This window comes from Rhinoraja longicauda, chromosome 23 (genome assembly GCF_053455715.1).
Source record: "Rhinoraja longicauda isolate Sanriku21f chromosome 23, sRhiLon1.1, whole genome shotgun sequence".
Classification (NCBI taxonomy): Eukaryota; Metazoa; Chordata; class Chondrichthyes; order Rajiformes; family Arhynchobatidae; genus Rhinoraja; species Rhinoraja longicauda.
The window spans coordinates 5414866-5442662 of NC_135975.1; the positions used below are offsets into that span (position 1 = coordinate 5414866).

The window sequence follows — 27797 nt, forward strand, 5'->3', positions numbered from 1 at the left end:
CTGGAGAGAAGGAATGGGTGACATTTCGGGTCGACACCCTTCTTCAGACTGATCCGGCTGAAGATGGGTGTCAACCCGAAATGTCACCCATTCCTTCTCTCCAGAGATGCTGCCTGTCCCGCTGAGTTACTCTAGCACATGTCTATCTGCAGTTCCTTCCTACACATTTCAAGTCTAACCGTTTCAGTCCCATATAGTCTAACCTTCCAGACCATGTGGGACCTTGTGGAAGTCCTTGCTAATGATTCGTGGAACCGTACATTTGACTCATTGCTGTTGTGCCAATGTGTGGATAAGAGCTATTATCAGGATTTGTTCTGTACTTGAATTTTACTATGTTGGGGATGTTCAGTAGAATATTGATAAGGTCAGTAGATTTTCACAAATGCATGAGGTCGTAATTAGAGTTAGAATTATTACTGCCGCTAAAAGCAGCTTGATCTACATGCTAATGTTTCAACATGCAACAGAATAATGTGACATAGTACACTGAGGTTGCTAATGTTTGCTTTTTCAGCTATTGAGGATGAAGATTGACTCCACAGAGACCCAGTTGGGATTGTCCTTCGGGGAAACCACAGCCACACATACTTCACAAATGGATCCAGACGTGTTCTGAGTTATGATTTTATTTATGATTGGTATGCCAAAGCAATAGTTGGGGGATTGGGGAATCTTTTCAGTGATTGTGGTGTTTTGGAAAACCAGGAAAAATATCTTCATTTTTTTTGTCCACGATTGCGTTTCTGCACTTCCTATCGGCGTGAGTGAATGAATCTTTGCCTGATCTTGGAAACCGGTTTTAACAAAAATCTGCAAAAGTTTGGTTCTGGTATTCTGTTAGAGCTGCAGAACAATGAGCATTTCCATGGGGAAGGGGATTGCCAATTCTCATTATCCATCTCTGGTCTTCACATTAGCTTCCCATTCGGGCAGTGGTAACTGGAGTTTGGGGATGCAAATCCCCCCTCCCCTTGCTTTCTACAGCAGACAAGAGTTTCATGGAGATACAAGAATATTTATCTTGCATGCAACACAGCTGCAAACCCATTAGAATACTGACCCTACCATATTTAGTCAACTGGGGAAAACCCCTTGAAGGTCTCAGCAGGGATTTGACCAGGATTAATCTGTAAAGCCAATTTACCTGGCTATATCTTGATTTATTGATGTTATGGAATATAATTTCCTGCTGGCAAATAATCAAATGGGTGGTCATACATCCAGTTTTAAATTGTGATTGATACTGTTGAGGAAGGTGTTATGTTTTAAGTCAGTATTTAACACTGCTGTTTGAAAATTATAAGTTATTTTTAGTTAGTTATCCCTGCATCAGGCAGAGTTTTTTCCCCAATAGGTATGCTCCATGAGTTTGATTGTCCTTCACATTCCCCCTCTGTTAAAAAAGCTGAGATAGAGTTGGATATGTGGATTAGAAATAAATTGACACAAACCTTCAGATTTCTAGTGTTCATTGGAAAGTCTTAACAAAGATAGCAATAGAAAAGGAATCGATATTCCTGCTTGGCAGAGCTACCACATTTGATCAATTTTATTTGTTAACGCACCTGGTTATGTATTTTTAACCTGCATTGGTTCACACTAAAATTACTTAACTAAATGGTGGAATGTATATTTTTATATTTATTTGTAAACTTGTACATATTTAACGTGTCAAAATAAAAAATGTGCTTCAAAAGTTGGCACATTGCATTTGTTAGTAAGTTTTATTAAAATATATAAAATGCTGAACAATGACCTGCTTTGTGGAAGATATTTCTGTGCAGTTAGGTATTCCGTGATAGTTGGATGTGTGGTCAGTGGGAATCGTGCTCTTCACAAAGGATCACAAGAACAATCCCGGTCGGTCTGAAGGAGGGTCCTGACCAGAAATGTCTGTCTGTCCATTCCCTCCACAGACAGCATATGAATAATTCTGTGCAACACGTAAAGTAAAAGTAACTCTATGGATTTCTTCCAATACTAGCAAGTAGCAGTGACTGAAGTTTGTAACAGAACAATCCGAGCATACTAATTGATTTCATTGTACCTTTGGTCCAAAAGAGTCAGGCCGCACATTTTAGTAGTAGTACAAGTGCAGCAGCGAGGAGTTTTAATAAACTTTAGGTCAATGCAAATTAAGCATAACATTTCATGAACTGCTTGGATCTACACCTCGTTCTGAAAATCAATTGGTCATTTCAACCCCAGAACTGTAAAAGGATATTTTCCCAAATCAAAATATCTTGTTATTGTACTGACCTCATTATGGGGGGAAAACCCCCCCCCCACTGATTCCAGACTTGTTTAAACTTGCAGAATGACAGGTAAACACCAACCGCAACTATCCAGGCTCAAAGTTCACTCTACAATTTATGTTTAAGCACTTAGTTCCTCTCTGACAAATATCTTTATCATGGTATAAGAAGGTACTACAGGTTACACCAAAGAGGCACAAAATGCTGGAGTGACTCAGCAGGTTAGGTAGCATCTCTGGAGAAAATAAATAGGTGACGTTTCGGGTCGAGACCCTTCATCAGCCTGATCATCTTTATGATAATGATAACCTATACCATCTCCAAATGCTTTGCACCAACTAAGCTCTTTTGACATGGCCTGCCAAACCTACCACTTGCTGCAGATTGCATCAAGTGTCACATTTCCAACTTGGTTTAGAATCCAGGAATTCACTGCCACTTTAGCTAAAACGGCTGACTCCATTTAGTTGCAACCCAAAGCAAGAGATGCGCGTGTCTTGAAACGGGCTCTGCATGTGACCAAATAGGCTTCATTATCCATGTTAGATTTTAAAAGCACGATTTATCCATGTATGTAGTTTCCAGGGTCAGAGTTAATCAGATTTAAAGCAACAACAGAGTGCACCCCAAACTATTTGCAACCTAGTGAATAAAAGTATTAACAATTAAGGTCCTATGATGTTTAGAAATGGCAGGTGGTACATACAACTTTATTGTGAAGTTGCAATTGTACACAATCAATCCATCATAAACAGTTAGTCAATTATGCAATGAAATTTTAAACCTTTAAATGTTCCAGCTGATGTTAAAGCAAATGGCAGTAAATACTTTCACATACAGTATGGAATATCAATTCAGCATTTTTACATCTTTCCATTTTACAGTCAAGAATGCATCCAAATTTAGTCACTATTTTTCCACCCTCCAAAACCTTTGATCAAAACAGGAGACACAAGCAAATTGCTATCTTTGAATTGCACCCCTTAAGATATCAGCAAAAAATTTACACATGATGCCAAAGACAAATAATGGGGTTACCATCTATAATCAGTGCAATACTTGTCAGGATCTTGAAGATGCAATTTAAAATTAAGCAGCCCCCACATTACAAACTCTTCCCGCAGAGCTCCTGCACCAGTTGAATCAACCAAGTGCATATCAGGGCTATTTTGTTTCTTGCTGCTCATCTTCTCCAAAGATGTCATTCTGTTTGCGCTTCATTTCTTCAAAGTCTAAATCTATCCCAGTCATCCGCCTGTAAATATCTTTGATATCATCACAGGTGGTCTCAAAGTGAGTAGTTGCATCGTATGTTCTTGAAATGAAAATCTGTTGAATATCAAAAAGTAACTGTTACGAAGCAAGTAATGCCATGAGACTTAAAGATTGGCAGAGCAGAATCAGTTCCCCACAAACCAGTGAGCCCAACCAGTTCCGCAGGCTTCAATTTCAATTTGTCCTCTCTGATCAAAGTCGTCAGTGTAACAGATCGATGGGTCCCCCCCTCCTTTAACAAGACCTGAGGGTATCTGTCCCCAAGAACCTAAACTCTTCCTCATTAGGCACAAACTAGTGGGTGACAAGTGCAACACAGGGTGGCATAGCAGTAGAGTTGCTGCCTTGCAGCAGCAGAGACCCAGGGCCGATCCTGACTACAGGTGCTCGACTACAGAGTTTGTACATTCTCCACGTGGGTCTCCGTCTCCCCCCCAGCTCTTCGGTTTTCTTCCACACTCCAAAGACATACAGGTTTGTCAGTTCATTGGTTTGGTTAAATTATAAATTGTCCCGAGCGGGTATAGGATAGCGAGGATTGCTGGTTGTTGCTGACTCGGCGGGCCGAAGGGCTTGTTTCCGTGTTGCATCTTTAAACTAAGCTGCCAAACCATTCCCTCATATTGACTTGAAGTGAACATTAACTATGCATGGGATCTGGGCATTACTGGCAAATCTCAGATCAATTACTCAGCCCTAATTGCCTTCGGTTTAATATTCTTTAAGTGCTGTTTTTGTCGTCACTTGCCATTAAGATGCTGTCCATGACATCTCTTGATTGCACTGTTCTGGTTTGCTTATATATGAACTGCTTCCAATAGTTACCCTCCCTTTCAAAACCTCATTACCTATTCCTTTAAAGTTCAGCCATGCCCAGAAATCTTATTACATCTAAATTGGCAATTTTTTCACCAGCAAATCATTCCATTCATTGTTCATCTCTTGCTCATTGAAGTTGCTGAGAAAAGTGTTAAACTGAAATCATTTCGCAAACATTACAAGGTGATCAATGCTCAAACAATCTGGCATCTATTTCCAATGGCTATATAAATTTACAATTCAAATGACAAATTTCAGTGACTGGTTTATGACTGATTAATAACACAGCAATATTCTCCTACCTGTGTTTCAGTTCCCGAGTCAAGTGGAAGATACATATCACTGATGCAAACAAATCTGAAAGAAAGTTATAAATTTTGATTTCTACACATTATCCCAGAAAGAAGACAGCTTATACAGACCACTGCAATCCAATCTATCGGCTCCCATCAAAATTAAATGGCAAGGCCGGAAATGTCAATCATCATTTGGGTTCAACTACATCCATTCTCTTGCAATTGTAAAATTTCTCCTCAGATTATAAAGTCACCAGAAAAAATGCACTAGTCACAGTACAAAATTCCCAAATCATCCCACCACTCTCTCCAAAAATAATGCAAAGGATTGGTTTGGAGAAAAGAAAACTACAACTAAATGATCTGCAATGAACTGCTGGATAAACTTAGCGGGTCAGGCAGCAACTGCAGAGGGAAATGGACAAACTACATTTCCTGTCCACTCCCTCCACAGTTGTTGCCAGCGCTACTGAATTCCCTCAGCGGTTTGCTTTTTACTTAAGATTCCAGAGGACATAGACTCAAGGTGAGAGGGGAATGATTTATTAGGAGCCCAAGGAACAATTTTCACTGAGGGTAGTGGGTCTTCAGAATGAGTTGTCAGGTAGTTGAGACGGTACTATGACATTTAAAGACAGGTACACGGATAGGAAAGTTTTAGAGGGATTGGGTAAACCCTGACACATGGGACTAGCTTAGAAAGGGCACTTGGACAAGTTGGGCGGAAGGCCCTGGTTCTGCACTGCACCACTGTTCCAGCATCTGCAGTTTCTTGCATCTCAACAATGATTTGCCTCATTTGCTTTCCCATGCTGTACTGACAAGCCATTCAACTCCAGCTCCTGAGAAGTTATGCAGCATGAGATTAAAAAGCAAAATGTGCCCTAGTGTTAACGGCTACATCAGGGAATATGCCAGTGCATCATTTCATGGGGGAGGGGGTGAACAGCAGCTGCCATAAGACACAAGTATTGGGAGCACAGTAAATAAAAATCCATCCCGGCCCAAATTAGCAAGATAATTGGTAGGTAGAAAGCTCATTTGGATCAGAAACAATGACAGATCTGTTGGGCTGAGGAACTAGTTCTGTATGCTTGTCAACAAGGGGAGTTGAGTATAGGAGCAAAGAGGTCCTTCTGCAGTTGTACAGGGCACTAGTGAGACCGCACCTGGAGTACTGTGTGCAGTTTTGGTCTCCAAATTTGAGGAAGGATATTCTTGCTATTGAGGGGGTGCAGCGTAGGTTAACTAGGTTAATTCCCGGAATGGCGGGATTGTCATATGTTGAAAGACTGGAGCGACTAGGCTTGTATCCACTGGAATTTAGAAGGACGAGAGGGGATCTTATCGAAACAAATAAGATTATTAAGAGGTTGAACACGTTAGAGGCAGGAAACATGTTCCCAATGTTGGGGGAGTCCAGAACAAGGGGCCACAGTTTAAGAATGAAAGGTAGGCGATTTAGAACAGAGATGAGGAAAAACTTTTTCAGTCAGAGTTGTGAATCTGTGGAATTCTCTGCCTCAGAAGGCAGTGGGGGGCAATTCTCTGAATGCATTCAAGAGAGAGCTAGATAGAGCTCTTAAGGATAGCGAAGTCAGGGGGTATGGGGAGAAGGCAGGAACGGGGTACTGATTGAGAATGATCAGCCGTGATCACATTGAATGGCGGTGCTGGCTCGAAGGGCCGAATGGCCCCCTCCTGCACCTATTGTCTATACTTTCAATTGCAACAAGTTTTACAAGATGGATTGAATGGCCACATTCTGCTACTTTGCATTATGGTCCAAGATATGGGCGGCACGGTAGCGCAGCGGTAGAGTTGCTGCTTTACAGCGAATGCAGCGCCGGAGACTCAGGTTCGATCCTGACTACGGGTCCTGTACTGTAAGGAGTTTGTACGTTCTCCCCGTGACCTGCGTGGGTTTTCTCCGAGATCTTCGGTTTCCTCCCACACTCCAAAGACGTACAGGTATGTAGGTTAATTGGCTGGGTAAATGTAAAAATTGTCCCTAGTGAGTGTAGGATAGTGTTAATGTACGGGGATCGCTGGGCGGCACGGACTTGGAGGGCCGAAAAGGCCTGTTTCCGGCTGTATATATATGATATGACATGATAAGATAAAATCTAATATTTGGATAGGTGTTTTATCTAGTGATCTTTTAAAATGCTGCTTTTTACCTCATCCCTCTTCCCCCCCCCTCTCCCTCTCTAAAGTTTGGGTTTTCATTCGCAATAGTCGATTCATACCACGTGGGACAGTGACGCTACTGGCCCTTTATCTTTCACGCCCTCATCAGGACAGCTGGAACAAGTCTGAAGTCTGTGATTCATGCAATAGTCTGTTAGTTAATCACACATCCATGATCAACTCTACACATCACTACAGCAGATTTTCTAATGCTTCTGACACAATTCACTGGCTGGTCACTTCAACACCACCATATTTAAAAATATGGGCCTATTTATTGAACCAGATCATTACCGCAATGGGATGGAGGATCTCTCATAACAGGCCATCATTCTATCAAAATTACACAGAAGGTTTTCATGTTTATGAGCAAAATATTAAATCATACTTCTGTTCCACAGGCTCTAGAAGGTCCAATGCTGGTTGAATTTCACTCTCAGGTTCACTGGTCTCCACTGTTGTGCTAATGATGGCAATGTACTTTCCTTGAGCAGCTACATTGTGAGCATGAGATACCATGCAGATGTAGATGTCTGGGGAATGCATGAAAAGATTATGACACCAAATAATGTAATATTATCTCAAGCTCTCCAATGGATTGCACTATTGACAATATTAATGGACAAGAAATTCCTATGGAAGTTAGATATTTCTTAATACTGGCTTCTTTTCCAATCTTAAACCGTCTTGACTTGTTAATGAGCACCCTTCATTATACTGCAACCAGGTACAGGTGCACGCAATGTCAGCTCCAAGAAAAAGGGAGGAGAACCATTTATTGGCTTTGCTGAATCATAAACCAAGCTATGAATTCTGCACATAAACCTCTTGAGAGGACAATTCACCCCAGTCACCCCCTCTTCTTTCATCAGACAAGGTACAGAAGTTTGAAAACACATCTCTATTCAGGGATAGTTTCTTCCCAGTTGTTATCAGGCAACTGATTTGTTCTTTCATCAGTTAAGAGTGCGGTCTTGACCTCCCAACTATCTCATTGAAGATCTTGAAGCTATCTTTAATTAGACTTGCTCTAAAAGTGTGGACGGCTTGACTGGAATCATGTAGTCTTTGGCTGGGTAGCACACAATCTTTTCACTGTACCTCCGCAAACATGACAATAATAAACTAAACACAACTGTCCACTGCCAATGGGCTGGCCTTTGCACTCTTCTCCAGTGCTGTAATGTATGCCGATGTGCGCATGCTACTTACCAGATTTTCTGTTGACCTGGTTTTGTGGAATGATGATCTGACAGGAATTTACATCTGCTATGGTCTTAATGGGGTGGTTCAAGATGCAGATGACCCTCACCACTTGGCCAACTTTCTTCACACGGTCAGGTATGTAACTTGGATCACAGATCAGCTGCTTACAGCGTGCAACCTGCAAACGGAATACACTTAATTCAAATCTGTCACAGCAGCAGATTCAACAGAACCAGTTGCAGTACTGCCAGCAAGCACCGTTTTACGGAAACATTTCAAAAACAAGTGTTTTTTTAAATAAAAAGTGCTGATTTCTCAATGTATACAAAAATCGCGACACGGTTGTCATCTATGTATTAATACTCTTGTTTGTTCCTGAACTATAGCCAAAATGGTACACGATAGCGTGACAATTTTAGACCCACCTTACTCACCATCGTCCCTTTGGTGCTAATGGAAGAGGTTTCATTGAAATCGGTGATAAATTTTTTAAGTTATTCACATTTTAAAGTTTAAATCTATCTCCTGGGGAGGGAGGAGGGAGGATAAGGGGGGAATGGAGTGGGGAAAGGAGGGGAAGGAGATGGTGCTGCACCAATGCAGGAAAGCTTTGGGCCCAACGGGTCCACTTGGTCTAGTAAAAGATAAAATTGACTTTTTTTGGAGCATTGTTCTGATATTTGCTGGATGAAGTGGTACCAATCACAGCATCTTAAATGAAGTATGCTGTTAAGGCAAGCATTTTAATTTTAATTGGCTTTGTTGGAATTCAAGTGTTTTGCCACAAAGGTATTTAAGCTCATGTACTGACAATGTGGCGTTCAGTATCATGCATCAAAATCAGTATTTTTAAAAACTGAAAAGACAACTATACTAATCTACAAACAAATTTTAACAGAATTTGTGACTGTAATGATAAAAGTCAATGTCCTCCGAAGACGACATCCAACTTCTAAAATATGCACGACTGGTAGAAATGCAAGCTGTTCAGGCACGTCTCTGAAGAATAGACTAATTTGCAGCCTTCTCTGGTGCACCAAGTCAAAATGTCACTGGAGAATATGTGAGCTAATCAGACTGTAAACACTGAAAACATTACACATACTTACCTAAAGTGTTACGCTGTGGTTGCCGCTGGGAAAACTGGCTCTAAGAAATTTCACAAGAATGAACAACGAATCCCTAGAATCTCCATTCAGCAAGCGATTTTCAAATTTTGATAATTTCCCGATCACCCACAACATCCTACTTTGCTTTTTTTTTTGTTTACAACATACCTGCAGTAGATTAAAATTGTGCTACAAAACAAATCATCATAGTTGGAAAGATTCAGGAGCTCTTCAATAGCTGATTTAGGCTGGCAAAGTACTTAAGTTCTCACCTCTCCTTCAGACTTTACTCCAACCACATGTCCATTTTCCATTACTATCTCTTCAATAGGCTTGTTTAACATATAGGTCCCACCATATATGGCACTTAACCTACAAAAGGAAAACCTGGTTTTCAACTAGTATGCTCAACGTGCATGCGTCCAGAAGCAGTGCGGCAGATTCCGAGCAGCAATTCTCAAGCGACACTCCTTTAAGAAACAATTAGACAGGTACATGGATAGGGCAAGTTTAGAGGAACTTGCCCAAACACAGGCCGCTGGGACAAGTGTAGATGGGACATTTTGGTTGGTGTGGGCAAGTTGGGCCTGTTTCCATACTGTATGACTATGATTCATTCCACAGAGAAAACAGGGAAAGTGCAGATATGAATTGCCCAAAACATCCATGCTATATCTGTTCATTTAATGATTAGTTCAATTCATGAGCTGTGATCATTGTGTTTGCTTGCACCCCAGTTTGGACGCACTCTGGAAGCCACAAATGTGTTTAAGTTCAAACTGCGTGCATTTGGATTCTCAATTCAATTTTGATTTCCTCTACTTTAAAAAAAGATTAAATACGTGGAATCTGTAACTTGCAGAGGAATCTATAACCATTAGAGTAAATCTTGGAACTTCACTGTATAATCAAACAATTATTGTTGTAATTGAGATCAAAATGTGATGCAGCTTTTATATGCAAACTAATGCCTCAAAAGCTTCTTATTAAAAACACAGGTACAGAATGAACCAAGGGATACTTGGTTTCACACCACAATCATGTTACATCTCCTTTTACTCTGAATTGTCAAATGGCCTCTGCTGTGAACCATAGCTGCTATGAACCGGTCCTGCTGAGCTGGATGGTCACATCGCACAGTGAACCGGCACAAACCTACTTGCACTTTATTCTGTTTTAAAACTGTTCCAAATTTGTTTCATTGGGTTGTTTAAATTAATACTGACTAGCTAATTAATTTATTGCATTGTATGGGAGGTGCATTCCCAATCTCGTTTAAGAGAGAGTTAGATAGAGCTCTAGGGGCTAGTGGAATCAAGGGATATGGGGAGAAGGCAGGCACGGGTTACTGATTGTGGATGATCAGCCATGATCACAATGAATGGCGGTGCTGGCTCGAAGGGCCGAATGGCCTCCTCCTGCACCTCCAGTACCGGGCCCTGGTGAGACCGCACCTGGAGTACTGTGTGCAGTTTTGGTCTCCAAATTTGAGGAAGGATATTCTTGCTATTCAGGGCGTGCAGCGTAGGTTTACTAGGTTAATTCCCAGAATGGTGGGACTGTCATATGTTGAAAGACTGGAGCGACTAGGCTTGTATACACTGGAATTTAGAAGGATGAGAGGGGATCTTATCGAAACGTATAAGATTATTAAGGGGTTGGACACGTTAGAGGCAGGAAATATGTTCCCAATGTTGGGGGAGTCCAGAACCAGGGGCCACAGTTTAAGAATAAGAGGTAGGCCATTTAGAACGGAGATGAGGAAAAACTTTTTCAGTCAGAGAGTTGTGAATCTGTGGAATTCTCTGCCTCAGAGGGCAGTGGAGGCCAATTCTCTGAAATACATTCAAGAGAGAGCTAGATAGAGCTCTTAGGGATAGCGGAGTCAGGGGGTATGGGGAGAAAGCAGGAACGGGGTACTGATTGAGAATGATCAGCCATGATCATATTGAATGGCGGTGCTGGCTCAAAGGGCCGAATGGCCTACTCCTGCACCTATTGTCTATATAAATAAACAATTACATCTCTTATGTTTGCATTTATTACAAGACCTTTCTTGCACAGGATCCCGATCTAACACGAGTTTTCCACTGAATGTTCTAAGATAGTTATTCACTTATCCATTTCATACAGCAACCACTCACCTGGCAAAGCCCTGAGGCAACTCTCCAAGGCCATAGAGTGGATAAAGGTATGGACTTTTCCCATAACGAGCTAGCGATTCACTATAAAGTTTAATCCTGTTTATCGTCTCAAGGCAAGGTTGGTCAAGGTAGCTGTAAAAAGATCATTATTTTTTAAAATGAAAGAAATAATCACAGGGTCACACTAGAGCCAGTGCCACTCATTTCTGACCTCACTTGTAAGTAGTAGCAGCTGCTTCTTCCAAAAGGCACAGATTTTTTCACGTGAAACATTCACATGACAGATACCTCAAAGTAATAAACTAAATGATCCATGGAAGAACGAAAGCCAAAGCCCTTTGGCTTTGTTTGGCATCCATAAATGAGAACAAAGTCCAAAGCACTAGGTCAAATTGAGCAGCATATTGTATAATAAAGAGAACAGTATGTACATAAAAATTTGCAAATTCAAATAGAAATTGGAAAAACAAATTGTATAGAATCAGATGGGGGAAAAAGGAAAAGCACAAATAATGCAAAGCCAACCGCGCCCAGTAGAGTCAGGCATATTGCCCTGACCATGGCTTTGGTAATGTTCAGCTATAAGATATTTAACCGCTCAGCAACAAGATAAAATTTAACTAAGGAAATGAAATTACAAGAAATCCAAAACGAGGCAAATTTAATGAAACAGAACAAATTAATCAAAGATTTCAGAGGTCTTTTCAACACGTGGCCAAGATGCTGAACATGGAAGATAAATAGCATAAAATGCCAGAGGGAGTGCAAAGATGCTTCACAAGACAGTGGAACTATTGTATTAAAGACTACGTTAACTGGGCCTGTATTCACAAGAGTTCAAAGATTAAGGGGCGATCTCAATGAAATAAAATTCTGATTGTGCTTAAAATGCAGCTGCCAGGAGGATGTTTCCTCAGGCTAGAGGGAGATATAAAAACCAGGGGACAGAGTTAAGGAAAGAACAAAGCATTTAGGGCAGAGAGTGGTGTGTCCATGGAATATTCTACTGCTGAATGCACATTACACAGATGGATGTGTTTCAAGACAAACCACATCAAGGCATTTAAGAAGAGAGCAGGCATTTGGCATTCAGATAGAGGATTAGTCATGATTGTAAAGACCTCAGACCAGGGCTGAGTGCATTTTTTTGGCTTCTATTTATATCTGTTTCCATGTTAAAATGAGAACGTTCAAACAAATTTATTGCAGCCCCAGTTCGATTAACAGTTTAGAATCTATATGATGAGAGGTGGCACATTAGGGGAAAAAGTGAAAACAGCGCCTCAATTCACGCCAACTTAAGCTGTAGACACAGTTTATTTTGTACAATTAAAACGATTTAAAATAAACTATATTATCAAAATCTAGATGGGGAGAGGTGGGACATATTATCTTCTTGGCATTAAAGCAACAAAATTCAGCAAGTATTTAAAGTGGTCAGTGCTGTATATCAAGTACAAGGAAGATAGAATCATTTAGCGTTAATCACTCACTCATCAGTCCTATACAAGGCCAGGGCATGGCCTGTGAAATCCATGACATCCTTCCCCAAATTACATTTCTCGTATATGTTTCTCATTGTTGTTTTCTTGGGGTCAAAACCATCCCAAGTTGAAGGATCATTTTCATCGTAGAGAGCCACACGCTGCAGAAGTTTCCTATACCTATTTTTTTCCATAATGCTCAGCAAGCCTACAAAGAAAAGTTCACATTTCAACACATTTGCTGCAGAACTACAAAATATTGGTTAAATTAGTTCAATGACTAAGTGTGGTAGGCTGTAAATCGGAGAAACACAGCTATTCAGCTTCCTGTATGCATCCCACTCCATTAAAGCAGTATTTAGAGTTATCTCGTAAATTAAAGTCCAAAATTACATCAAAACCCATACCAATGGCTGCATAATGCACCAGGTGATGGACACCAAGACCAGCCATTAACTTTAATGTGCTGACAATTCTGAAGTTCAGAAACTCTAACCCCACCACCATTCTTCAAAAGACAAAATCCACTGGGTGAATTTTTACCAACTCAAAAGTTTATTAACTGATGGAGGAAACCGAATTGCCACAAAGTTTGCTGAACAGGAAACAGTGCTCAATGCCAAGGACTGAGATCTAGGTTACCACGATCCTTCAAAGTTAAAGCTTCAGCTGTAGTATTATTACTTCGAAGTTGCTAGCACATTAAGAAAAAGTGAAAACAGCGTCTCAATTCACCCAACTTAAGGTGCAATTTACTTTGTCCTATTAAAATGTGCTTAATTTTCAATTTTTGGACTGTAATTGTGTGGCTCATTGCCAAGATGCAAACCAACAAACAACCTAATCCACAGTGAGTTAACATTGAGGTGGAGCCACTTTGCAGGGCTCATTTAGTCTGTGGTACCTCTCTAAGCATTCCCATCAGTGTCATTCTCCCTCTAACCTGTTCCCTCAGCCCATCGATACCCCCACCCCAATTCTCCTGCCACCTTTTAAACATTACGGGTAATTAACAGTAACCAAGTACCCCAAGGCATGTCTCAATATCATCTGCTTCTAGAACCTATGAAGGATCTGGGAACACCTAACATAAATGCATAGTCTCAAAGAGAATGTGGAAACTGTACATTGACAGCATGAGGTCTGGAACGAGAGCTAAAAGGCAGCAGCCGCAACTGCTGTGCCACCTTACTGACCCAAAACGACCTTTATTTCTCTTTCCACAGATATTGCCTTAGCTGCCCAGTCTTTTCAATATTTTCTTTTGATGTTTAGTTATTTGATAGATCTGAAATTATGGACAAAAGCCCCAGAGTTAATTTTCAAAACAAAATTATTCATGGGAATTTGTGGGAAGGCCAAGTTTCCACATCCTATTCGACAGCTCTAGCTACAAAAACCTCTGAACAAAACGTTTATCAGTTGATAAATTGTTATGCGCAGGTTACAACTTTCCCAATTATTTCTATTGCATACCCGTAAATCCTGGGTCCTTTTTAACCCTTTTTGTTTTACTCACTGGAATACACAGCTTCTTTCTCAGTTGAGGGGACTTTGTAGACTTTGCCTTTTTTGTAAACATAACTGCCATCAACAACCTTAAAATCAAGGTAACGGGTGACCTCTGTATATAGAAGCATCCTCACAAGTTGTCCTGCAAAGAAAAGCATTAGACTTTTAAAATGCACGTCGGATTTTAATTACAAAGGGTAGAGAAGTGGAAATTTCAAGACATGGAAACAGCATTTACTGTGCCTTAAAATCTATTGCACATTCAGCCTAGATTTGTTTTTTATTGTAGGAGTTGAACTACGGATCATCTGAAGAGGGAAGTGGACAGCCAACATGTCACGATTAATATGCCAACTATTTAACACTATACCTTCCAGAGCACACCATTCCCTCATTATACAATTAAATACAAGCTGTACGGTCTTGTGTGCACATGGGATGCCGATTGTCCTTTCAGGTTGGGCAGAGGTTCACTTGCACCTCCTCCAACCTCATCTAATGTATCCATTGTTCAAGATGTGGACTCGTACATCAGCGAGACCAAACGCAGACTGGGCGATCGTTTCGCGGAACACCTTCGCTCAGCCTGCCTGAACCAACCTGATCTCCCAGTTGCTGGACACTTTAATTCTCTTTCCCATTCCTACACAGGCCTTTGTGTCCTCGGTCTCCTCCATTGAGTGAGGCTAAACGCAAATTGGAGGAATAGCATCTCATATTTCGCTTGGGCAGCTTGCAGTGCAGTGGTATGAATATTGATTTCTCTCACTTCAGGTAGTCCCGGCATTCCCTCTCTCTATCCTTCCCCCACCCAAGTCGCACTAGCTTCTCATTTTCACCCTACAAACAACTTACAATGGCCCGTTTCCTTTATCATCGTTAGTTTTTTGCATATCTTTCATTCATTGTTCATTTATCTCCCCACATCACCGTCTATACCTCTCGTTTCCTTTATCCCTAACCAATCTGAAGAAGGGTCTCGACCCGAAATGCCACCCATTCCTTCTCTCCAGAGATGCTGCCTGTCCCGCTGAGTTACTCCAGCTTTTTGTGTCCATCTTCGGTTTAAACCAGCATTTGCAGTTCCTTCTTACACACCACTCTAACCTGTTCCTTTTTATATAGTTCTGGGATATGACGATGCACTGTGATGTGCCGCAGAACAGAATAATGGCAACAGCAACCAAACAAATGAATGTATGTGCCTGTTCCTGTGGAAGCTCCTAAATGTTACTGAGCATGGGACAAAGGCAAATCTTAGCTCAATAATTTGGCGGTTCCACAAGAGCATCACCTACCATTGTAACAAGGAGAAGCACAGTCTTTATCCAGCTCTATTGATCTCAAGAACAAAGTTAAGCTTCAAACTGACAACTCCCTCTAACTGGTTTCTCCATCTAAACCATATCAGTTTATTTCAGTGGGACAGTTGACATTTCAAAGGATTCTTCCTACCATTTGCCATAAGAAACTTTGGGATCAGGTCCACGTTCCAGTCTCTTCCCCTGCCCATGGATTCTGGTGGTGAACCAGGGAGATTAAATCTTTTATACAGCTGAAGAAAAGAGCAGAAATTTATAATGGTACAAGCTGATGGTATGGAGGTTGAAGCAATTTCTTTTAAAAATATGCACAAAATAGAAAAATCAAACTTGTGCAAGCCTGAAGTGCATTACTTTTGTTGCCAAGGATCAAAATGTAAAATCAAAATTACTTTGTTCAAGTAGAGCAATGCAATTCTCTGAAACACTGCAACAAAACAATAAAATTGTTATTTGCACTTAAAACATAAAATATTTAGATGTTGATTACTTAAACAATTCTGCCTCAGGTAATGAGTTAAAACCCAACACATAATTAATTGCAATCTTGATACCACATGTCATTCCGATCAAAGTTCAGCATCCCAAATGATTCAATGCTAAAATAGTGACCTGATGCAGAGCCCAAAGTTGCAACATGAAAATTCTTTTTGATCCAAACCATGTTCCCCATCTCATTAATGGCAAAATAGTGGGCATTGCTCCAAATGCAGAAATCGACAAATTTATCAGTTCACAAAGTTTGAAATTTGGCCACGGATCAGAGGAAGGCAAATTTCAGATATTCCCAACATAGAGCATTTCCAACCAAATTCTATTCATTCTTTTAATTTTGTGCAGGCAACTCAAAGTAATTGAAACCACAAAGCACGTTGCTGATGGAAATCAAACCACCCGTGAAGATGCAACTGAGAACAAGTGGGGAGGGGTTGGGGAGAAGACACTTGCAACATTTTGGAACAATATAGAAAGAGTCAAGCCTACCAAAAGACCTGAATGATACTAGGGCATGGACTGATGTGGCACGTATGACAATTCCTTGCTTTACGAAATCTGCCATTGGCTCCATCATGTCCAACATGTCGGACATAAAGCAGTTTCTCATCATAATGAATAGTACACTGCATTCGCAATCAGTAGGAATATGCAAAATATTTCGACTAGCATTTTTAATCTATGAACTTTCATTTACTGAAACCTCTTCCAAAAATTCACACTTCCATTAATGAAGGAATTGTATTACGCACACAAAACTTGTGTCTTGGTCATTACGGGAAGCAAATTAAGCACTTAATTGTTATTTAATGAAATTAACATTACAAAGTCCCACTGTCATTGATCAGACATCTTAAATACTTTCTCCAACTACAGGTCAGAAGCCGAGTAGCCTGCAACAAGTTAGTTATAGGACTGATGATAGAGGTCTGACGGCACACTATTTAAGTTGAGGTACTCCAACACCACAAACAGCTTAATTACACACCATTTGTCACCAGTAGACAATACATACCATGTTCAAATTTCACTTCAATTGTTTGTCAATGCCAGTTTGGCATCACTTTCCAAACTTATGGCTTTTTATCAATTAGAACAGGAGCACCAGACACCACCTGAAAATTTCAACTCAATATTAAAACCATCCCAATTCTAATGGAAACTAACCATCCCTTCCATCTTTTGACCAAACTCTTTGGAATTTCTTTGGTAACCTAACTTTAAGAGTACCTTCATCTTAAGGACTGCAGCAGTTTACCGCTGTCTTCTGACTGGCAATTAGGAATATCCATCAGCCTTGTCAGCCACATCCAGAAGATAAAAAGCAACAGGTGCCTGAGGCAGAGGAAGAAAGCAAGCAATGTTATACTTACATCTTCCAAAGGGGTTATAGATGCACTTTCACCCCCATAGTAGGAGTTGCGATCCATGTGAAGGACCTTCTTGCCTTTCACTGACATTATTCCAGAAAGGATACATTCCTATAAAAAGGTTAAAAAAAAGGCCTGGTTAACAGACTGCTGGATCAAATGAAAAAGAAAAAAAAGAATTTACTGAATGTATAATTGAATCCTGCATTACAATAATTCGCATATAATCTTTGAACAGTTGTAAACAGAATGAGAAAAGTTTCAGTACAATTCAAATGCAGAATTATAAATTGATAATTTTCCAATCAAAAAGCGATGTGAAAATTAGTTCAATAAAGATATACGAACTGCATCATTCAGCTCCATCAGGTTTTCAAAATTCTCCAGTGAGAAAATTGTATTCTAATGCGTCAAATAATTAAACAAGTTATTTACAAGGGAGAAATTGGCGGAACAGAAGTTGAAATTACAGAATAGCAATCTGGAGGTGGGGCTAATAATCCAGATATTGAAATTCAAATCCCATTATGGGGCTGTGGCATTTAAAAAGTCTAATAATAGCAAGCATAAAAAGAATGGAATTTTGAAAGACGGCATTTGGTTCAATCGAGACACGAGAGACTGAAGATGCTGGATTCTCAGGCAAAAAATAAACTAGCGGAAGAATTCACTGGATCAAGTAGCATCTGTGGAAGGAAATGGATGTATGACATTTTGGGTTGTGACCCTTTCAGCCTGAGAGAGTAGAGGTGAGATAGGTAGAAGAGGACAGCAGGGTGCAGATGTGGAATCAGATTGGGGAGCGAAATGTAAATCTTTTGCTTCAATGTGATTCAAGAGAAGAAATCTGATCTGGGCTGTGCAAGAGACTCTCCAATGGAGTTAGCTCTTGCGTACCTGCAAGTAGACTAGTTCAAGTGCAATACAGGTGGGTAATAAATGCTAACCATCTCATTAAAATGAATAAATGATTTGTAATTCAACAGTGAACTATCAGATTTGTGCAGAACATCATACTTGGCATGTGCATTATGTTTGATGGAAAGTTCAGTATCTAGTTTGGACTGGGGCCACAATAGTTTCAGGATGTTAATTCATGCATGCAGTTATGGATAAATCAGCATGATCTACAAAGACATACTGCTGACCAGAGTGTGAATTTTTATTGGGACGGCAAATGCGAGGTTACGCTGACACTGATAATGTCAAAGCTAACTTTCATTTTACTTAAATATAATAATGCGCATCAGTAAATTTTGCAAGGAAACCTTCATATCACCCAATAAGTTTGATTACACAATATAAAATACAAATCTTAACACTTGGAATAGATATGTCAATTTTTGTTAAATGCTGACAAGAGATAAAGGCACAAATTTAAATTATTTGATGATGCAATTGCTTGAATGATTTAAACTTTAACCACAGTTGCATAAAAATAGGCAGGAGGAATTCTTCCACAACAATTTAATTATGGAAGATATATTTGAGATTTACAAATATAAATGCTGCAAATCCAAAATGAAAAACAAAAAGCTGAGATATTCAGCAGACTTGACATTGTCAGTGATGGTGAAGTCATCAACCTGAAACTTTTTTCTAAAGATGCTGTCTCACCCATTTTCTATCACAGTGCAACCTGTGATAGAATGTGTATCGAAGCTAACTAGGTCTGAGAATAAGAATATTTATTTTGTGCATCCCAGATAGGACCAAGGTTATTAGTTTTTAATAGCTATAAAAGACATAAAGTGCAAACCATAGTTCAATGTACTTAAAGCACCAACACTGGAGCCCAGCAATAAAATTTACAAGATAGCCCAAAGATCAAAACCAGGACAAATTTAAAATGTCTTCCTCACAACCTATTTTTTGCAGTGTTCACAAGCCGTTACTCACTTATGCCTGACCTACTTTTTAAACTATAACTAAGACACCAAAGGAAGTCCAGTAATTCAGATAGCATAGAATCAAAGCATGCTCAGTCTCTACTCCCGAGGGAGATTGCAGCTGCAGCCATTAAAAAATACTGCTTCAACTCTGTACCCAGTTCTGATGAGTTCTGAATTTTTTTTTCATATTGATGCATGGTACTTTGGCTTTCACAAAGACTTTGCAGCTTTGCTTATTTTTTAAAGATTCTCTCAAGCCCTGCATCCAGCGGAGGAAAAAATTATCGGCACATTGATCTGCACATTATGCATTAAAGGGTTGCTGCCTTCTCTCCAGCCAGACCTCTCAGCAAAAGGACCTTGTGGGACATTTTGCACAGAACCCAATCTTTCATTCACAGAACTGCACCTGGCTCCATCCCCATTCTGGCTCCATCCCCACCTGAAACTTAGTCAATTATTTGGACATAGTTAATGTTGGTAATTTAAAGCTTCTGGTTAGATTCTACTGCATGTTTTGTATTATGCAAATAAACTGCTACCAATAAGAAATTGCCTTGTGTTTCCTCATTATTACCCATGTATCAGCATTAAAGATGCCAAATTGCATCCATACAAAATTAGTTACATTTTCTAGCGATAACTTGAAATCACTCATGCCTCTCAACAGCAATCCTTTAAGGCAAGATTCTCAAAGCCAAAATCATATAACATTAGTAATAAGGAGAGATCCGTCCCATGAGCTGCAGAACCAGCGATTAAACCCACATGTCTTCACTGTGCACACCTTACTTTCTCAGTGCACAAGAATTCTTATCTGTAAGAGATGCTTAATTGGCCAGGGAACCAAACTCATGCTCAGCAACCAGTCACCTATTTTTAAACATACACTTGCATCCACAAATGCCAAAGGCAGAGTTGTCAAGATGTCACTGGAAATCCCTTGTACACAACCCAAGTCAAAGTTCTAAACAAATAATTCTAATGTCTTGGAGGAATTAAGAGTGGGGATAAATGGGTCCCTTTCAGAATGGCAGGCAGTGACTCGTGGGGTACCGCAAGGCTCGGTGCTGGGACCGCAGCTATTTACAATATACATTAATGACTTGGATGAAGGGATTAAAAGTAACATTAGCAAATTTGCAGATGATACAAAGCTGGGTGGTAGTGTGAACTGTGATGAAGATGCTATGAGGTTGCAGGGTGACTTGGACAGGTTGTGCAAGTGGGCGGGTGCATGGCAGATGCAGTTTAATGTGGATAAATGTGAGGTTATCCACTTTGGTGGTAAGAATAGGAAGGCAGATTATTATCTGGTGTCAAGTTAGGAAAAGGGGACATACAACGAGATCTGGGTGTCCTAGTGCATCAGTCACTGAAAGGAAGCATGCAGGTACAGCAGGCAGTGAAGAAAACCAATGGAATGTTGGTCTTCCTAACAAGAGGAGTTGACTATAGGAGCAAAGAGGTCTTTCTGCAGTTGTACAGGGCCCTAGTGAGACCACACCTGGAGTACTGTGTGCAGTTTTGGTCTCCAAATTTGAGGAAGGATATTCTTGCTATTGAGGGCGTGCAGCATAGGTTCATTAGGTTAATTCCCGGAATGGCGGGACTGTCGTATGTTGAAAGACTGGAGCGACTAGGCTTGTATATACTGGAATTTAGAAGGATGAGAGGGGATATTATTGAAACACAAGATTATTAAGGGGTTGGACACGTTAGAGGCAGGAAACATGTTCCCAATGTTGGGGGAGTCCAGAACCAGGGGCCACAGTTTAAGAATAAGGGGTAGGCCATTTAGAACAGAGATGAGGAAAAACTTTTTCAGTCAGAGAGTTGTAAATCTTTTGCCTCAGAAGGCAGTGGAGATCAATTCTCTGGATGCTTTCAAGAGAGAGCTAGATAGAGCTCTTAAAGATAGCAGAGTCAGGGGGTATGGGGAGAAGGCAGGAACGGGGTACTGATTGTGAATGATCAGCCATGATCACATTGAATGATGGTGCTGGCTCGAAGGGCCGAACGGCCTCCTTCTGCACCTATTGTCTACAGCTAGGTTTGTAAGACTACAGTACGGCTTTCCCCAACTAGCACATCTTCCAAAATATGTATACTTCTATACTCTATCACTGTAATAATGTTTCAAAAATTATATTACTTGAACGAAGTAAAGAATCCCATTGGAAGTCAAGTTATTTTTATACGGATTTGATATTTCAAATGTTAAATGGTTGGACTTTTGTTCAATTAAACTTTCGAAGGGAAATGAGATGTTCAAAAATAACAAAAAAAAAATCACTTCCTTATGAAATCAGTGCAAACAAGTTTACATCAGTAAAACCATTAATGCTTTCCTTATCCCATAATTCTGCACAGTTTAACATCATGAGAAAGCTGGAATCTCTATTTCAAAATAAACATGCACGTTTTCCATGTAACCCATTACTTTAACAGATTTGCAATGGATTAACTCGTGTCTCAATGAGGATAAAACACGTTTAAAGCATGCACCAATTTCCATCCTGCCCTTAAATATACCTGGACTATCTCTGACATCTCCCTCCCGTTTCTGGACCTCACCATCTCCATCACAGGAGACAGACTAGTGACGGACATTTACTATAAACCCACTGACTCGCACAGCTATCTGGACTACACTTCTTCCCACCCGGTCCCCTGCAAAAAGTCTATCCCCTACTCCCAATTCCTCCGTCTACGCCGCATCTGCGCCCGGGATGAGGTGTTTCACACTAGGGCTTCCGAGATGTCCTCGTTCTTCAGAAAACGGGGCTTCCCCTCCTCCATTATAGATGAGGCTCTCACTAGGGTCTCTTCTACATCCCGCAGCTCCGCTCTTGCTCCCCCTCCCCCCACTCGCAACAAGGACAGAATCCCCCTCGTTCTCACCTTCCACCCCACCAGCCAGCGGATCCAACATATCATCCACCAACATTTCCGTCACCTACAACGGGACCCCACCACTGGCCATATCTTCCCATCCCCTCCCTGCGTTCCGCAGAGACCGTTCCCTCCGTAACTCCCTGGTCCACTCGTCCCTTCCTACCCAAACCACCCCAACCCCGGGCACTTTCCCCTGCAACAGCACGAGATGCAACACCTGTCCCTTTACCTCCCCCCTCAACTCCATCCAAGGACCCAAACAGTCTTTCCAGGTGAGACAAAGGTTCACCTGCACCTCCTCCAACCTCATCTATTGCATCCGCTGCTCTAGATGTCAACTTATTTACATCGGCGAAACCAAGCGCAGGCTCGGCGATCGCTTCGCTGAACACCTGCGCTCGGTCCGCATTAACAAAACTGATCTCCCGGTGGCCGAGCACTTTAACTCCCCCTCCCATTCCCAGTCTGACCTTTCTGTCATGGGCCTCCTCCAGTGCCATAGCGAGGCCCACCGGAAATTGGAGGAACAGCACCTCATATTTCGCCTGGGCAGTTTGCAGCCCGGTGGTATGAACGTCGACTTCTCCAACTTTAGATAGCTCCTCTGTCCCTCCCTTCCCCTCCTCCTTCCCAGATCTCCCTCTATCTTCCTGTCTCCACCTATATCCTTCCTTTGTCCCGCCCCCTGACATCAGTCTGAAGAAGGGTCTCGACCCGAAACATCACCCATTCCTTCTCTCCCGAGATGCTGCCCGACCTGCTGAGTTACTCCAGCATTTTGTGAATAAATCGAAATGCATGGAATGATTTCGCAATGTATAAAATACATTACCTGCATCCATCTTTCGGTATTCCAAGCATTGTCCCCACTGGCTGGAGTAAACATTTTACCACAGTTTTGTAAAATGCCTTGCAACTGGGCCAATTTATATTGCAGGCCATCCCTCTTCAAATTAGAATGGGGATTAAGATTATAAAATAAAGCTAAACATCCTGCTATTGGCAAGAGCATATTTTACTGCTAGGAAGGGGCAGCTAGAGATTTAGTGGATCCATGGGCTTTAAGACTCAAGCTTCCAACACAGTCCATCTCATCCTGCTATCTCCAATCTATCTATTTGAGGCTACATTGTGATGCCAAACTACACAGCATATACTGCTTTAGTACTCCACAACAAAAATCTGACAACGTGTTATTGCTGCCAACACCCAGATTTCTCTAAACTACAGGTACTTGTAAAGACTAAATCATCCAGTGTTTAAGCAATGACTACAAAGGAGTTTTTTTTAACAATACCGAAAAAAGCCAATCCATTCTGTAGGCACCAATTAAAATTTGCACTTGGAAAAGTAATCCATACAAACTATCAATTAAATAATATTAACACTGTTCTTGTTATTCAGCCTGCAGGCTCATTATCACCAGGCAGTCACTAAATCTATTATTTTCCCCATCTCTATTTTCTTGCTACCTTTGGAAAGTAAAAGTCCATTATTATTTAAAGTTGCTAATGCATCAGAGTTTGAACTTTTATTAATCCCTACCATTTTTAGTACTACAATCATTCATTTTCATATTCCCATCCAACAACCCGCCCATCACATTACCGGCTTCATTGCATTCTTTATAACAGGGCAAGTTTTTAGTGCATCAAATATTAAAGACAAAGAAGAAAAATAATCTTTATGAAAAATTCAGGTCAGGCAGCATCTGTGCAAGGAGAAACTGTGATCTTTTGTCAGAACCAAGGGTCGCAGACCCAACACATTGAGTTTCTCAGACCTGCTGAGTTTTCCCAGTATTTTTTTGTTGTCCAATTAGAAAACGTTGTCTTTTTGTCCTACTTCATCCACATACAAGGAAATTTATTCAGATCACTAATAGAATAAGTGCGCCTTAACTACCCAAAACATTTCAGATCTTAAAAACAACAGATAAGAATATATATATTATTTAATGACTCACAACTGAAGATAATTTCAAAATAGTCCACAATACTTGGGATAGCACAGTGGCAGTAGAATTGCTGCCTTACAGCACCCGGGTTCGATCCCGACTACGGGTGCTGTCTGTACGGAGTTTGTATGTTCTGTGACCATGTGGGTTTTCTCCAGGTGCTCCAGTTTCCTCACACATTACAAAGCTATGCAGGTTTGTTTGTAAGTCAATTGGCTTCTATAAATTGGCCCCGATGGGTAGGATAGAACTAGTGTACAGGGGATCATTAGTCAATGGTTCAAAGGGCCTGCTTCCATGCTGTATCACTAAATTTAAACATTCTGCACATAAGTTACACATTCAGCCAAGATTCAAAGTGTCGCAGGCATCAAAAATTGAGCCTAGCCATGTTGTTTTTATCTCCATTCTTCACGACAGGTAGAAAATGTTTTGATGTATATTTAAGCATTTAGAAATCTGATAATCATAATTTGGTAAATTTCATGTGGATGACCTAATGTGCATGACAAAATATAATCATGTTTGTCCAACATGCATTTTATTTACTTCTTCAACCCACAAAATATGATTTGGACATTTAATAATCTGCAAAGTGAGAAACAATCTTTCCACTCCAATATCAATCTTCCCCTTTGCAAACCTGATCTACAATTATGATCCATCTAATTGCAATTTGAGATTTCCCTAAAGTAGATTAGTTCCATCTACTCAAATGTTAATTTAACAACTGCTGAACGCAATCAACTCAGGTCTTCCATAAGGAGAGCACATTAATCAATTGTCACAATCTGCCAACCTTTTCCCTCTTGAATCACTTCACCTCTCACTGGTTTAAGTAACTTTCTCCCAGCATAATTGTTGAATCTACAATTCAAAACAGAACTGAAACTGGGGCTATACACTTCCACATTACCCAATGTACCACCTGTACCTGTTTTTGATCACATCCAATACTACGAATAGTTTTTCTCTTCTGCTTAATGTAGTTTTTTTGGTTTATATTGTGATATTATAAAAACACTGAATCAAAGACAAGGATTATAAAATATGCAGCACCACATTCAAATCTGTGGTTATGGTTCAAGCCTCTATAATTCAGTATAATCGGAAAGTTAAGAATTGGCAACACACGGAGAAAGAAAAAAATGGTTTCATGATGACAACTTTCATCAAAATACAACCTAGTTTATAACTGTACAAAAGGATTCCATATTGATTTTCAAATTGACTACATCTTCCACATCGTGGACAATCACCCCATGTTACCATTTTCATCTTTTAAAATGTGTAGGAAGGAATTGCAGATGTTGGTTTACACCAAAGATAGACGGCATTTGTGTCTATCTTCATTTTTTTTAAAGCTTGATTATATACTCTCTCCATTAATGTCAAATGGACTAACATTGATTTCTGCCACAATAATGATCCAACAGTTGCTCCCCCAAAAAATTGTTAACTTTCCACTACATGCCATCTCTAATTTTTACATTACATTGAATTTGAAAAATAAAAGTACAAAACAGATCTCAATGAAGAACAAGCCCACGGTTAGGCCATGCGTTGAAGTTACAGACTTAAAAGGAACCCGTTTCGAGATTTTAATAGCCTAAACACCAAACCAATCCATCACTAGTATCTGCCGGTAGGAATGAACGTGGGTGACAGGACTAATAAGGAATCGTATACTGCAAACACAATTCTTCTTCTACATCTTTACAGTGAAGGTACAAAACCCTCGTTTATTTTAGAGGTAAGATTAGAAGGATTTATCACCATTGTAACTCTCCTGGACGAGAAATTATAACATTGTGCAGCCAGCCATTTCCGCAACTGACCTAACGGACTGGTTTAAAATGCCGGCGGTGAAAGGAATCGACGTCGTAGTGCCACATAAATCACCTTTTTAAGGTCGTCATGGGAGATTATACACGAATACTCAAACGCCTCTCTTACTAGCCAAACCTACAAGGAAACGTTGTGCCAAAGGATACTAGATTTCCAGCCTGAAGAAGGCTAACGACCCGAAATGTCGGCTGTCCATTCCCTGCCTGGACCCCCACCGGAGGAGCAAGACTTTGTGCTTTGCTCTAGATTCCAGCATCTACACTCCCCTGCGCCTCTTTATTATGTTTCCAGTCGGTCGTCCAGCCCCACCTTCACTGGAGCACAGGCATTGAGAGTCGATGGGGAAGGAGGGTGAAATAGAAACGTAAAGCCGGGACAGCCAGGGGGAAGCGGGACGGGATTACAGAGAGAGAAAGAAAGAAATGCAGGGGGGAACGAGAGGGAGAAGGTTTACATCGGGCTCTCTCCTATCACTACTCTATAAGGGGCGGCAAGGACGTGGCGTACCGGTAGTTGCTGCCTCACAACGGCTACTGCCTGCACGGAGTTTGTTCATTCTCCGTGACCCAGTGAGTTTTCCCGTGTACTTGGGTTCCCCACCACAAAGACGTGCAGGTTTATGGGATAATCGGTTTTGATAAAGATTATAAATTGTCGTGTGTGTGAGATTGTGAGAGTGACAGTGTTAGTGTGCGGGGGGAATAGTGTTAGTGTGTGGGGGGATAGTGTGCGGGGGGATAGTGTTAGTGTGCGGGGGGATAGTGTGCGGGGGGATAGTGTTAGTGTGTGGGGGGATAGTGTGCGGGGGGATAGTGTTAGTGTGCGGGGGGATAGTGTGCGGGGGGATAGTGTTAGTGTGCGGGGGGATAGTGTGCGGGGGGATAGTGTTAGTGTGTGGGGGGATAGTGTGCGGGGGGATAGTGTTAGTGTGCGGGGGGTAGTGTTAGTGTGTGGGGGGACAGTGTTAGTGTGCGGGGGACAGTGTTAGTGTGCGGGGGGTAGTGTTAGTGTGTGGGGGGATTAGTGTGCGGGGGGATTGTGTTAGTGTGCGGGGGGATAGTGTCCGTGGGGGGGGACAGTGTTAGTGTGTTAGTGTGCGGGGGGGCCAGCGTTAGTGTGCGGGGACTCGGTGGGGCGAAGTCAAGAGCCTGTTTCCGCGCTGTATCTCTAGACTAGACTAAACTGAACCGGGCCGGGCCCACCCGCTCCAGCCTGACTCAGCGGCCAGGCCCGAGGCCGGGGCGGACGCCGGCAACACCCACATCCTCCCATCACGCCATCACCCCACACACACACACACACACACACACACACACACACCGTCAGCCCGGTGCCTAGCACGATCACGTCGTACTCCTCGTCCATGACGGCAACGATTTCCTTCCTCAAATCGCTCTGCGATCCGTTGTCGTTGGCGGCGACGGCGAAGAACTCGAACCTTCCCTCCGACTGGAACCGTCACCCGCTCTCCCCGGGACCCGCGCAGGCGCACTAGGCCACACCCTTCCCCCCGCGGGGAAAACCTCTGGCGCCTGTGCGCACGCGTCAGAAGCCACGCACCACCCTCCCTCCGTCTCTCCTGGCATCGGTGCTGCTGGGAGGCGGGCTCGGCCAAAGATACTAGAGGAGCAAGATGGACCACTCGACTGTAAAAAAAAAACCGTGGTACGTCATGGCGCCATTTTAGTACGCAGAAACTTGCAGAAACATTTAAAAATAAAA

At 41.4% G+C, this 27797-nt stretch overlaps 2 protein-coding genes across 4 annotated transcripts in view; one reads left to right on the plus strand and one right to left on the minus strand.

Moving 5' to 3' along the window:
- Positions 1–1708, plus strand: part of LOC144604813 (uncharacterized) — a 75485-nt gene extending 73777 nt beyond the window's left edge. For all 3 annotated transcript variants that reach the window (XM_078419511.1, XM_078419512.1, XM_078419513.1), the window contains exon 25: positions 518–1708. In XM_078419511.1, coding sequence (XP_078275637.1) covers positions 518–537 — 20 coding nt within the window. In that variant the 3' untranslated portion in view covers positions 538–1708. The remainder of the gene's footprint in view (positions 1–517) is intronic.
- LOC144604814 (rab GDP dissociation inhibitor beta) lies at positions 127–27581 on the minus strand. The gene is made up of 11 exons (XM_078419514.1): positions 27396–27581; positions 17484–17591; positions 15749–15848; positions 14301–14435; positions 12791–12989; positions 11298–11429; positions 9426–9525; positions 8051–8222; positions 7227–7371; positions 4655–4709; positions 127–3587 (listed from the first exon to the last, which is right to left on the minus strand). Exons 1-11 carry the CDS (start codon positions 27438–27440, stop codon positions 3423–3425), a joined length of 1356 nt encoding a protein of 451 aa, XP_078275640.1. The 5' UTR covers positions 27441–27581; the 3' UTR covers positions 127–3422.
- Between the last annotated feature and the right edge of the window lie 216 nt (positions 27582–27797).

Excerpts from the sequence above, each read along its gene's own strand:
- LOC144604814 (XM_078419514.1), bottom strand. The coding sequence starts at position 27,440 with ATGGACGAGGAGTACGACGTGATCGTGCTAGGCACCGGGCTGACG. Across the intron at positions 12,990-14,300 it reads GAAAGAAGCTGTGTATTCCA|GCTTGCTGAGCATTATGGAA; the intron begins GTGAGTAAAACA and ends TTTTCTTTGTAG. Across the intron at positions 3,588-4,654 it reads ACTCGGGAACTGAAACACAG|ATTTTCATTTCAAGAACATA; the intron begins GTAGGAGAATAT and ends GATATTCAACAG.